Here is a 15452-nt window from a genome sequence, read left to right on the forward strand (position 1 = left end):
GCCCTGCTGATTACAAGCGGGTACAATAGCTTATGGACGCCTGCAACACCAAAAGCATCGCAAATGCGTTGGCAACCCTACAGCTGACCATCCTAAAGAGCTCTGACCACCTTACTACCACAGAAACACAACACTACTTAAGTGATCTTCTGCAAGGTGTAGGCAATCCGTCAGTAGGGTTGCTCCAAAGTTTGAAAATAATAATTTCTGCTTCGCTTTTCCACAAATAAATTGCTTTTCTCTATTGTTATTATGAAACTTGATACTTCGGTGATGTTCCTGATGCTACGGTCTCAAGTGACATATTTGAAACTAGTACCTTATATTCGAATTACTGCCCCCTTATATATGCTTGGAAATAGTTACATATTTAATTATTTATTAACATACCTATGTTTTATTTACTTTGCCCTTGATTGACTATACCTTCGACCTTAGACCTCTGATGTGAGGCTTTGATCTCAGTGTTTTATTACTGTACAAAGGCGCAAGTCTGTTTTAAAAATTTGATTACAATATTCAATCAACTCAAGATTACATAAACACCCGAGGAACTAGAAAGTTCGGTAATCTGAGATTCGATGCTGTTATGTCAAAAGTTGGTTCATATTATATTTTGTAAGATTGTAGTTAAACTATTTAGGTAATGTAAATATGGATTTATTTATAATTAAAAAAATTAAAGAGACTACGATTGGTTACGATTATATTTAAAATATTTTTTAAGCTTAACTTATTTTGAAAATAAATGGATTAGAGAACAAACCGACTAACTATACCTTTAATTTGTAAAGCAGTCTATTGATTTTTATGTTTATATTTGTCATTTAAAATATAGTATTTTAATGACATTGTTTATTATTCGTGTTATTTTTGGACACTTTGAATGAATGAATACAATGAAAGAAATAAAGTATTTGTTAATTCTTAGTGCATGAAAAATTACCATTAATTCCTTTACCACTTATTTCCATGTAATTTTGGGTAATTTGTTGACAGTGACAGACGTGACAGAGCTCCGGTTTGGTGGATATGCAAAACGTTATGAACTCTAACGAATTTGTAGACAACTCAAATTTTCTACGCCTATTTAAACGTATTTTATGTAACGGAATAATTATTATTTCAATCTTTGTGTTCACTGAGTTTTTGTACAATAGTGAATTTGATGGGTTAAGTATCTGTGATTCAGTTATGTTGCAAAAGTTAGACGCATATTACAATAGATATTTTTAAAGGCTTTTGGAAATTTTGCAAACGTTGACAAAGCTTAAGTGATGACATTCTAAACTGCTGTAAAATAATTGACTTGAGCTGGTTAACCCGACTATGAATTGATATTTTTAAATTTACGTGTTCTTTGAAAAATAGGTAAATAAAAATATTATTTACATTCAGACGTTGACAAACTTCTTACATATCTGAAATGTTGATTCTTATATGTATGAATGTCTCAAAATATATCATATTTCAACAACAATTCATCTTTTAAAGTGTAATCTAATACTGCACTAACGCCGAGTTGCACGAAACAAAATTAAAATGTAAGTAGAGATTAAACTAATTTAAACACAAGAATTTCATACAATTCTTGCGATTAAATTAGTTTAATCACTACTTAAATTTTAATTTCTTTCCGTACAACTCAGTGTATATGTCGTAACGTTATGTATAGTATATTGTATGAGATGGATATTATTTTTTTCGTGTCAGTAATTAATTAAATAGTTAAATGGCTCATCATTATTATATTTACATTATTCAAACGATTATTTTTAAGATGGCTAAAGTTTCTCTAACATTTATATGGAAAAATGCGCAATTTACAACTGATGAGAAATTAATATTTTGACATTTAAAATAATTAAGATGAGTCATTTATTTAATTGGCGGTTTACAGAAACAAGATTTTACTCCAATTACATAAAAAAAAAAACAAATGCCAAGGATTCAAGTAAAAAATGTTAGGAACAACATCAAAGTGATGGGCCGGAACAAGCTACATAAATTGTGTTTTTATCTGATAGTGGTAAATATTACTTGAATCATAAAAATAATTCATCTTTAAGTGAGGTTTTTCTAAGATAAAGATCTTAGGTCATTCAAGTAGGACTATATTTTTATTGAAATTTATTTACTGGAACGAAAGCAATGGCTATCAGAGATAATGTGATAAATCTACATATAAATATAAGTGAATCACATGTGTTGCTGAGCGCGAATCTTTGGAACGGCTAGGCCGATACAGACAAAGAACACTGTTCTTGTGGTGATTAAGGCAGCTAGAGCTCAGGGCTACGCTTTGTTGATAGTACGGGTAGTCAACACACTTGTGATGTTTCTTATTGTTACGTGCGTCCATAGCTTACCGTCAGTCCCATACTCTGTTTGCCATCAGTAGTACAAAAACAACACAGTACTCTTTGACGACCGTTTTGGTGTAATGGTGCGTGTGCTATGTAGGCGGTGCCTAAACACGGGTTCGATTCCCGCTCGGTGTGGATATTTTTGTCAATACAAATATATATTTACATTCTGGTTGTTAGTCCTTGTGAGTCTCCCTACCGTGCTTCGAAGAGCATGTTAAGCTGTCGGTTCCAGTTGTTATCATGTACACCGGATAGCGATCATTACTCATAGTAGGCAATATATCCGCTAACCCGTAGTAGAGCAGCGTAGTGGATTAACGAAAATTAAAAATTTAGTTGATATTTCTCCTACATGGAGAAAGACGCCTATGCCCAGCAGAGGTATATCACAGGCTCAAGCGTAAGCGTAAGTACAGAAACTGCATACAATTATGTGATTGTTTGTAACAATATTGTTTTGTTATAGTTACTCGTATTTTAGTATACATATAAATGAATTTTAATGACATCTACAGCTTAAGGACGATTGTTTACGTTCTAATTAAACATGTCACGATAGGTATTCAAGGAAAATGCAAGACTTACGACGTTGAATCTAGCGCAATATTTGCAATTTTCTCGCTCTAATAAAGGTTTTATATGATCTATATAATGTATAGGAGATTCCATTCATTCACCCACTCACTTGTAGCACAACCTTCGGTACTTGAATTATTTGTAGATTTGACAATGGTACTAACCATCATGACTTAGTTTTTATGACTCAGTTGCTCGAGACTACGTTTTTAGTAATTTTTCATGTTGTTACATTAATAATATTACTAGCGACATCTGCCCGGCCATCTTTTATCATACGATAAGTAATCACCAACCTATTATATACTAAAACCTCCAAAATACGGTGCATCTTATTGTGTAACGCTTCAGCCTGTAATATCCCACTACTGGGCATAGGCCTCTTTCCCCATGTAGGAGAAGGATCAGAGCTTAATCCACCACGCTGCTCCAATGCGGGTTGGCGGATATATTCCCTACTACGAGTAACGATCGCTATCGGGTGTACATGATAACAACTGGGACCGATAGCTAAACGTGCTCTCCGAGGCACGGTGGGGAGACTCACAAAGACTGCACAAACACCCAGACCACGGCAAACACCTGTATGGCCAATACAAATGTTTATCGTGAGCGGGTTCGAACCCGCAACCGCCAACACAACAGGTACAATCCATTTTCATTTCCTTATTGTGTAAGTATTATTCCAATCGGTTCAGTAGTTTTTGAAGTATAACCATACAAAAAAAAACATCTCTCCATTTGTTTGTATAGATTTATAGGCACTATATATTTTCGGAATAAAACGTGTTTGATTTGTAATTTTATCTAACCGGTAAAAGCTTATGATAAGTTTTTCTCACCATTTCATTGTATTCGAAACAAGTAAAAACAAAATGTTGTATATAGAATATTAATAATTTGACTAGCCCGTTGGTGCAGTTTGTAGTGACCGTGCTTTCTACCCCGGGGTCGCGTGTTCGGTTCCTGTTGTAATATATATTTATATATGTGCTATTTATATGTATGTTTATCGAAAAAAAATCTACCTATACTAGTCGGCTGTTACTTATAACACAAGCATTAAGTTGCTTACTTTAGGAATAGATGACCGTGTGTGTCTGTTGTAAATATTTATATTTATTTTTTATTTATAGATAGTCCTCCCGTGACCATGGGTGCTGTACAGTATTCGGAACATCAGGCATCTAAAAAACCTTAGTAAACCGCGATAAAATCCGAAAAAAATTCATTATAATGAGTGAAATTCGCGTAATTGCTTGGCCAATACTAAGCATCGCCATAGATAGTCGTATATACTGTAAATTTTTGTTGGAAGTAATGCTTGTGTTTTTCTTAGTCATAATAGCACATATTTTGTTGTTAACAATTATGGAATTACTATACAAATAATTTGTTTACGCAGACTTATCTGCGAACTGAACGATAACTTAATTCAATTAAAATAAATAAATTTCTAAAATAAAAGTAGCCTAAGTTACTCCTTATTACATTAGCTGTCTGCCATGATAGTCCCGTCAAAATCGGTCTAGCCGTTTCAGAGACTAGCCGGAATAAACAGACAGACAGACAGACAAAAATTGTAAAAAATGTTATTTTGGTGTAATATGTGCCGTGTATACATCCATATGCATTTAGTAAAAAGCGGTTATTTTAACATTACAAACACACACTCCACTTTAATTTGTTTGTATAGATGTATTGAATTGTTGAATATTAGTGAATACTTAGGAACAAAGCTCGCTAACGTTGCGCAATCAAGACATGAAAGTCTCAGGCTTTACTGACGCCATCCCTCTCGCATTCTTCAATAGCTGTTGAACGCCTTTGAACTGTGATTATATTTTACGATTTCTATCTAGACAACCCGTTCGGCTTTATTCACATTGAATTAGTACGTACTCCATTCCTTTATGTTAGCAGACAGCTTTAACAGCCTACATAAAATAATTTATATGGCAAATATATTTTATGTAAATAGGCGGTTACCGTGAATTAAATGAAATCAATGTATTTTGCAACACCAATAAATAATTTTGTGAAATTCAAATAATTTTTTATTTATTTATAAATTTCACTTGAATTAATAATTAAAATATTAATTTATGTAGGGGATTTGAATCGAATTTGTGATTCAACAAAAAAGCAAAAAGTTATTAAAATAGTCTAGAGTCTGTACAATGTTTAAAGATGACTAATTCAATAACAATAAACTAGCGGACGCAATAACTTTTTTGTGAATATAATCAATTTTCCAAAATTTTCTTTCATACAAATCATGATGTGACAGTAACGAATACATATTTTTTAAATGTGTTTATTGTTTAAAATGTAGTTGTGGTGTACAATAAAGTATAAATAAATAAAATAACAAAAAAATAATTATTTAAATTGTTGCAGTAGTTCAAAACTTATGAGTACATTTTACACATTTTACACATTTTGGAGTTCATTTTTGTAGATTTAGATTAAGACCGTTATAAAAGTCACAAAAAAGGAGTATGTGTGTGTATTTATGTACGCACGTAAGAAGTTATACTTCATTGGCTAGCTAAATTCACGTTGCTAACTTCTACTTCGTTGACTAGCTAACTTCAGGGCGTCGGTTTATCGTGACGGTGTGCGCGCGCATCGTATAAATTTACTCTCATATTTTTTCCCTAGCGCGGCAAAAGAATTATAACTTCAAAACACAATAACTGAAATGTTCTAGTTTTAAATACATAAAAATATATAGAATTTATAAAAATAAACATCGTATAAAACTGACTCTAGCCACTCGTGTATTAAATAGCTTATAAAGGCACGACATTTTAGTTCCAGAATCACGATTATACGTGATAAAAACTTCTTTAAAACTTGCTGTTTAAGTTTAACACGACTGAACCGTTACTCGCTAAACCATTAACATAATTTTAAAGTTCCTTGTAAAAAAAGAAAATACGACGACATTGCATAATATCAAGCGTATTACAGTCTTTATTTTTGTTCCTGTTCTACAGATAACTAGCTTTCTGCCCGTGGCTTGGTCCAGATGGGTTACATGATTTTGTCTATTTTCTCTCGTTGAATTATAATCTGTATCACTCGGTAATAGAGTAGTATTCTATTAACAAATGAGTTTTCAAAAACGCTCTAATAGTTTTTATTTTCGTTTGTCTAACCATTAACAAAGATATAAGAATTGAAATCCATCCCCCTAACAATATTTGTGTATTTAGTATAGATTTTAATAAATTTTAGAATATGTACGCTCGTAAGAAGTTATCCTTCATTGGCTAGCTAACTTTACGTTGCTAACTTCTTCTTCGTCGACTAGCTAACTTCAGGGTGTTGGTTTTTTCGTGACGGTGTGCGCGCGCATCGTAAAAATTTACTCTCATAATTTTTCTCTAACGAGCCAAAAGAAGTATAACTTCAAAAACGAATAAGTATTTATACTAACACTCGTTCTTTCTCTGACCTTTTCGTAATAAAGTAGATTGTTCTGTCGATTCTAAGGTCAAGCATCTAGTATGCGACCAAAAGCTCCTTGACACAACGCATGTTTTTAATTATACCATTACTTTAAGAATTTATTTTAAAATTTTTACCTTTTTTAACCAACTTTCAAAAAAGAGGATGTTCTCAATTTGATTGTATTCTTTTCGTTTGCGAATAAACGCAATAAATGTAATGAAATGTTGAGTTTTTGTGTTTTTGCACTAAAGTTAAGTTAGCTGTTTTGTTTTGTTTATCACGCATGGTAGTCACATCTAGCAGACCCAATTGTTCATACATACTTTTTAGACCTTTGTACTTTATCTATACTGTATATACAGGGTGTCCCAAAAAGTAGTGATAAGCGGAATTCCAGAGATAGAGCACCCCTTGGGGTATCCGAATCACCCCTATGTATGTTCAGCGATTTTGCATAGTTTTCGAGTTATGAATTTTTTTATATGTTTTTGAGAATTTTCCACCTGAACAACTTTAAAAATTTCTAAAAAGATAAAATTGAAGACTTTTTAGAATTTTTGTTTTTGTATCTAAATAGTCATGAGCTGTAGCTTCCCGCTTAAAAGATTCAGCTTCTTAACTTTGATGAGAATTGTGAAAATCTAAGTGTAAAGTGAAAATTTTACGTTTTGAGAACTATGACTTCAATTTTCAACTTAGAATTAAAAATCTAAACAGGCAATTTTATGGTTTCTAATTAGGCTTAAAAACTTCTACAGAGTCTCAGCTTTCATAATCATAAATAAAAAGTTAAATAAAACTATTCTATAATAAAGTTAATAAAAACTATTCTGTTGTTTTTAATTGTTTCTTCGGCCTGCCTCAATTTTCGTCTTAACTCCGCTACGTTGCTAATGTTTTTAGCGTAAACTATTTCTTTATAATATCCCCAGACAAAGAAATCGATTGGATTCAAATCTGGGGACCGTGGAGGCCATGCAATGGGCCCTCCACGGCCGATCCATCTGTCTCTAAATCTTTCTGTTAAATGTTGTCTGACTATTCTTGCAAAGTGGCATGGAGCACCATCGTTTTGGAACCATATCACTCAGTCTACGGATTTATCATTTTCCTCCGCACGAATCCTATACGTGTGACCCAGCTAGAGCGCCGACAAAACTATTTAATCTTAAAGGAATAATAAATTGAGCAAAAAAAAAATTTTTATTCAAATTGGTAATTTTAAGAATTTTCCACCTTGATGTCTTTGAAGGCAAATTTTAGCAAAAGTAGCCCCATTAAGTACAACTTTTTATTTATGATTATGAAAGCTGAGACTTTGTAGAAGTTTTTAAGCCTAATTAGAAACCATAAAATTGCCTGTTTAGATTTTTAATTCTAAGTTGAAAATTGAAGTCATAGTTCTCAAAACGTAAAATTTTCACTTTACACTTAGATTTTCACAATTCCCATCAAAGTTAAGAAGCTGAATCTTTTAAGCGGGAAGCTACAGCTCATGACTATTTAGATACAAAAACAAAAATTCTAAAAAGTCTTCAATTTTTCTTTTTAGAAATTTTTAAAGTTGTTCAGGTGGAAAATTCTCAAAAACATATAAAAAAATTCATAACTCGAAAACTATGCAAAATCGCTGAACATACATAGGGGTGATTCGGATACCCCAAGGGGTGCCCTATCTCTGGAATTCCGCTTATCACTACTTTTTGGGACACCCTGTATATGTCCTTTGCAGAATCGTAAACTATAAATTTGATTATGTAATGATCTTCAGCAAATTGTTGTACATGGGCCTACAAAGGTCGGTTGATACGACCAAAAAAAAAGCGTAGCAACGCGCTAATGAAACGACTAATAAATAAAAAGATTAAGTTTATATAGTTTTTTTTTTGTCGAGGAACAAACAGCTGTAAGTAATGTTAAAAAATACATATTTCATACTTTAAAATTACAGGTCCATGTATTAACACATAGAATTTAAAATTTGTATCTCAATTATTCAGTTAGGACACATAAGACCTCTTTTTTAACGTGTTTTTAATTGTACTCAATATATCATTATACAATTTGCATGAATGTCATAATTTTTAGGCTATTAATGTAAAATTCTTAACGTATATATAAATAATTTATTATTTTTGTTAAGTTTATACAATAATTTAATTGTGTCACTGAATTTAATATAAGTGGAACGACCTAACACGGCGTTTTATTGTGATTTTATGCAAACGATTTTTACTGTTGGTAATTATATTATATATGATGATTTTAGGTAATTAAAATTATGCGTGACTTTAAAATATGTTTGAAATAATAAATTTTATTTTACATAGTCAATTTTATTCATACTTAATAAGTATGTATGTGTCCACCAACCCGCATTGGAACAGCGTGGTGGATTAAGCTCAGATCCTTCTTCTACTTGGGGAAAGAGGCCTCTGCCCAGCAGTGGGATATTACAGGTTGAAGAGTAAGTATGTATGTGTGAGTAAAACTTAAGTAATTGGAGTATAAAGATGGAAACATTATTACAAGCTTAAGATTCGAAAAGCTATCAGTCAAGACTCTGTGGACTTCGCGAATGCTCGTGTAGAAATAATGGATATTTTTTTTAGAAATACTTTCATCTTTATTGAAATAAAACTTCTTTATGCATGCTTGACTTGAGGAATAAGCTAGTGTGTCACGAGAGCGTTACGAACACTGTGATTGGGCGAGGCGAACGGAGCAAGAGAGACAGGTGCGAGCACAAATTTTCTTCTGTGTTTCTTTTAGCCAGTTAATTTGACGAAAAACGTAACAAAATTTTATATAGCCTTCGTATAGATGTGTCTAATATAATAAAACTTATACTTATATCTTTAAAGTCATACCTAGCTTAAGAGAAAAAAAAAGATAAAAGATAGGCTAGTAAACATTATGCTTATTCGTTTATGCCGAGGAAACGTAGGAAATGTTTTACTTACTAATTATGATAGCTAAAGTAGTCACGAAGTAGTTGAGATCAAATTAGAATGGAGAACAAATTTAAATTCCATTGAAATTGTAAAACAAATCCTAATTAACTTATTTAGTTCTCATTACAATTGACCCCATTTTTTAATTGTTAATATGTCATTCGTGAAATATTTATGCCAATATAAAAATAATGAATTGTCAGTTTGTTTAAAAATTACAATATTTCAAGATGATTTTTTATATAAAAATTATGATAGAGTTACGTTTAATAAAACTTTATTCGTGTTTAGTTTAGGCTATAAAATATCACGATGTCACTCACGAGAACAGAGCAGTCACCATGAAAGTGGGTTAAATCTTGCATGTCGTTTTGTCACGCTTCAAATCACAGAGACGAAACGACTATAAATATAAACACGAAACACAAATACGCAATGTTTGCGTTTGGAAATATTAATAAAAAAAAACAGTCAAAATATATTAAAATAAATAATAAAAAAAAAAAACAAGGAAATCCTTTTATTTTTAATTGAACATAATATGTAAAGTGACTCTTAAAACGGATACGTCGATGTATTTGGCTTTGTTTACAAAAAAATTCTAAATTTAAAATTCATCGAATGGCTTCATGAAACAGAACAACAATCAGAGCATATTAATGTTTACTTTCTACATTCATATCGTAATAAATTTTATTTCCATATTTCAAAAAACATAATGCAAATGTAACAGACTTCCCATTGCGTTCGGCGTGTCGAAAATGTCTTGCGAAATTTTTATCTGAATTAAGATTTATATCTCGTCTTAATAGTGCATTATTATGTTGAGAATCCTAATTATTTTTTGTATATCTCAAGTATAGAGCTAGGATTTATATTCAGTTTTTAACAGCACTTCTACGTAATGACGATCTGTCTAAATACTCCCATGATTTAATAAAATTTGCAACGGAGTGCAACAATTTGTCTTTTATTAATTATTTTTAGAAATATTTCACTGAACAAATTATGATTTGAGTGAAGCTTAGTCTCTCTAGTTTTGTGCAAAGACAATAAAAATGTTATAAATATTTATTATTAAAAAATATATTCTTAATCCCTCCTCGTAATTATTCTAAACTAAATTATCTTAGAATTTATGGAATTAATTTACATAAAATAATAAATTTTTCATTGAGTAATCTTAGCTTGTTTAAAGAATATTCTTAGTTCTATTTATAATAGCCTAATTGTTCTATAGTGTGTTAACCAGCGGTATAGCAGGAAATTTTCTGCTCAAAATATGGAGACAGTATTAGGGAAAGTACCTCGACCTACACCTTACATAATATCACAGCTAAATAATACTGTTTTTAAGCAGTGTTGAAGGTTGGCAACGCGCTTGCGATGCTTCTGGTGTTGCAGATGTCTATAAGCTACGGTAGTCGCTCACTATCAGAAGATCCGTACGCTTGTTTGCGTATCTAGTCATCTAAAAAAAGCCAGTAATCTTCTCAATGTTAGGCAGAGACGTCTTTCATGAAGAAACAGCTTCAAGTAAGCTAAAGTATTTAAACGACTTAGATTTTATAAACCAAAATTTCATATAAATAATAGTTCACGTCAAAAGCTAATACTTTCATTGACTCAATTGTCCAAACCTTGAACTGTGCCATTATATTCATTACATCCTACACATTATTCTCCAATGTTGTTACTAAGGAGATATGAAATTATGCTTTTTATATATGATAACCTTATTCCGGTTGTTATTGTTAATATTATTATCTTTTAAATTTATATTTTATTTACTTTTTAATAAAGATAAATTTTAAATTTCTAATAAAAAATGTAGAATGATAATTTTGATACTTTGTCAAGAAATGAAGCAGATTGATAAAGTATTTGTATTATTTATTGATCCGTAGTAAGTAGATAATTTAGTTTGAGCGCGCTAATCCCAGGGTCGAACGGTCAGATTTTAAAATTTCGTTCTGCGCGAGGAAGAACTTTTATTGAGTAAGTTAAAAAAGTCTCACCCTAATTTATAGATTAGCGTTCAAACACAAATGTTAAGGATTTTAATTAGATTAGAAAACTATTGTCTAACACGTAGTTAGTACAACTTATAAATACAGAATGTTGTTAAATTCAAAACGTAAAAGATTTTTTGGTTTCTTACGATCAAAATATAGCGCTTCTAAGGAAAAAATACATTATTTGTTGTTTATTGATAAGTGCTTAAATTGCATACAGCTGGACTAGTTTAAATTTATAATTGATAGTGGTAAAAAAACCCGGCCAATGCGAGTCGGACTCGCGTACCGAGGATTCTGTACAATTTGCAGCTTAAACGGTGTATCTTTTGATTTCGTTGCCTAAGAAATTTTATTTTTTCACAGCTCTAAGGAACAGTACACTTGAATATTTTTATAAATTTATATTTTATATGAATTTCAGATTGATATCTTGACTCGTTCCTGAGAAAAAGGGTTTTAGGAGACAGATGGACAAAAAAGTCATCCTGTAAGGGTTCCGTTTTTTTCTTTTGCGGTACGGAACCCTAAAAACTAGACTATCGATGTAGAAAAACGTGACCAATTAATTTTTTTTTAGAACTTATTTTGGATATTTGATAAACATCCTTTAGGGAAGATTGTTTATCTGCAAAAGTATATACATAACGATTTTATTAAGACAATTTATTTTTATGAGTTCGATCGTTATTCATAGTAGGGAATATATCCGACAACCCGCATTGGAGCGGCATGGTGGATTAAGATCTGATCCTTCTCCTGCGTGGGGAAAGAGTCCTATGCCCAGCAGTGGGATATTACAGGCTGAAGCGCGATACAAGATTACCGTTTTAATTTTTTTTGTTTTTAGTATGCAGTGTGCCTTGTCATGGAAAAACAAATAAGGCTTATTAATAAAATTAAAGCAAGAGGCGACCGATGGTTTAAATGAAGCTCTTATTAATTATTGAATAAGTTTAAGAGAATAGTTAAGATAAAAAATGTACTATGAAGATGTGATAACTATGTTGGATAATTGTGAATCGTATGTTATCAAAACCATATATACAGACTATATTTTTTTTCGCCAATTTGATAAATTATCTGTACGATAAGAATACGGTCAATGACTCTTGCCAATCCTTATATGAATGGTGTAACTTATTAAAAAAAATTATAAGTTTAAGTTAAAAAATTACTTAATAGAAAATCAAAACATTAAATGTTTGCAAGAAAATAATAGCATATATCAAAATCCATGAACAATTTATTTCTTGTCGATTGTAGTGAAACCTGAAAGAAGGATTACTAACGGCCATTTACTTTACCGTCTAAGCGTCTATTTGTGTTTTGATTTTTGGGTTTTATTATTTAATATTGAAGACATTTTAATCTGTAATTATGACGAAAATCTATTCTTAGAGTCGCGTGTCGGGGCTGACACACAAACATTTTTTTATTATCTTGTAAGTAAATAGACTTAACGCAAAACAGACTTCCAATTTTTTTATTTTAGGAATTTATTTAAATAAAAATATATGTATTATATAAATAAACACGAATTTTATTCCATATAAGCTGTTCCATACAGGTTCCATATACGTATTTGTGTTGATTTTGAAGAGGTCACCTTTGGTGTACAAATTTAGATATTTGTTTTAGGGATTCCAATGTCATCGACACAGTATTTCATTATTAAATTTTATGATAAAATTTTGTAAACAAATAAATAACTATATACTACTATATTCACTTGTCAGTGGCAATATAATAAAAATAATAAAATTGACTTAGTATCAAGATATATATATTTTCCGCTTTTCTATGCGCTGTCCTATACCCAAAGGTTGTCTGGCAGAAATCGCTCTTTTAGCGATAAGACCGCCTTTGTACATCTTCCTTTAATTGTACTACTTTTGTTTGTATCTTTTAATGGTGTGCAATAAAGAATATTATTAGTATTATTATATTTTTGTTTCTTATATGTATATAGAATAACTAGCTGACCCCGCAAACGTTGTTTTGCCTTATAGTCCACCCACGGGAAGAGAGGGGGTGACAAACCATTACTTCAGCTGTTTTATTTTAATTGAATATTAACCATCTTTGAATAGATCTAAGTTAATAGTCGTCGATGCAATTTTATCGAATGTATCTAAGTCAGTGGGCACCATTTGCAATTTTATTTTCTTTTTTTTTCTATTCGGAAAACAAACGTTATTTATAATACAATAATTTTAGTATACATTAACATATTCAATCCTTTTGAATGTTCTTTAATCACACAAACGTAATTACAAATGCTAACCAATTGCCTGCGTCAATTATGTCAATCGCTATCGAATTTGTGGAGTTTGAGATGTTTGACCACAAAGAAAATTTTAAACCCTAGTCAGTAAATAGGGAAATCGGAAAAATAAACATGCCAAAAGCAATATTGTAACACCTATATATATTTTAAATATATTTTACATATATATAGGTGACATGATTTGTACCAAAACTATCTGTAAATATTTAGTTCTTAAGTTGTGAATTGTAAATATGTATAATGTTTAATAAACCATTGTTATTTTTTTACATATTGAAACATTACATTACATTACATTTACATTTTATTATTACATGCTTGTCTCATCACGTGTCATGTCAATTTGTAATACAATTTCGTAGAAAGCCAGTTTGCATCGCTAGTGTCCAAAATGTATCTATATACACGTATACACTAATATACATAGAGTTGAAAATCCTCACACGACCTTTACATTGCCGTGCGGACGGAATGTAAACAATTTTTTTTTTTTTATTTACAAAACATTAGAAGTGTCAGTTTAGTTTTAAAATTAATAAAATATAGGATCGTTGTAGTCGTATTTATCTTATTTTATTTTACACACTTTTTATTAGCTTCACCTGTTTGTTTGTATATTTATTACCGAATCCTTTGGATTTCATTTTGACCCACTTCAAACGTTCAGATTTCATTTAAAGTTAGTAGACTTATCGAGGACCCATGACGATACACTAATTTGATACAAGATTATTCCTTTTTAATTTGGTTTATTTATAGAAGCGTGTTTTTTATTTATTTATTTTTTAATAAAAAACACGATGCATATGATGAAAAACTCGGTTTATGGTTGGTTCACATAAAAAAATTGTGTAAGTAATTTAAAAAAAAAGACTCCATAGTCTTTTTTTAAATTAAAACACATATTTTCTGGTTTATTATATTTATAAGAAATAATGCCGGTGTAGGCTGGATGAGGATTGCGGAAAACCGGGATGTCTGGCGCGAACTTGGGGAGACCTATGTTCAGAACCGCAATAGGCTGAACTAACTAGCTAATATATTATATATTCTATTTATGTTATAACTTTTAAGCTCTGTGTTAAAATATGTATGCACTTCACATTGGCTAACCGAAATTATTTCATAATTCCATTGTTAGGATCAAAACCTTGACTAGATTTTTTTTAAATTCCTTCATAAAAATTTCTTTTGTATTTTAGTTTATATTACATTGTAACATATATGAATATATTTATTTAATTTTATTTTAATAATACTAAAATTAATCAACGAATGAAATACGCCTATTTGTAGTAATTGAGTACATTGCTATTTGTTTCTCAAAATATAATTTTAACTTATGTTAATGATAATTAATAATTGAAATTATTTATCGATTCATTTATATTTTACATTATAAAAGGCTTTAACCGACCATAATTATTGAAGTTTACTTTTTCATGAATATAAAAAAAAACTCACATCACTTCCAAAAAACTGGTCACTGACATTGATGATGGATGACAACACCACCGCAAAGACAATTCGCTTCCAATTCATCACGATCATTGAAATTCACTAATACTATAAATATTTTTAAGGTTCACATACATTTACTAACATAATAAACATTTAATATAAATCATAAAAAAAAAAACACAAAAATAATTTTGTAAAACTATCACATTTTCTTTGCCGCGCAATTTTGACAAGTTTTTTTTTTTTTTTTTTTTTCGTTGATGCGCATGTGAAAAGGTATTATAAAAAAAGTATATGATAAAAAAAAACTTTTTTTTAAATTTTTGTT

General features: G+C 30.6%; 1 protein-coding gene across 1 annotated transcript in view; it reads right to left on the minus strand.

Annotated features, from left to right (window-relative positions):
• LOC123661668 (A disintegrin and metalloproteinase with thrombospondin motifs 16-like) overlaps positions 1 to 15205 on the minus strand; it is a 63261-nt gene extending 48056 nt beyond the window's left edge. Inside the window, exon 1 of the mRNA XM_045596617.1 lies at positions 15128 to 15205. Coding sequence (XP_045452573.1) covers positions 15128 to 15205 — 78 coding nt within the window. The remainder of the gene's footprint in view (positions 1 to 15127) is intronic.
• Positions 15206 to 15452: the final 247 nt, after the last annotated feature.

This window comes from Melitaea cinxia, chromosome 17 (assembly GCF_905220565.1).
Source record: "Melitaea cinxia chromosome 17, ilMelCinx1.1, whole genome shotgun sequence".
NCBI lineage: Eukaryota > Metazoa > Arthropoda > Insecta > Lepidoptera > Nymphalidae > Melitaea > Melitaea cinxia.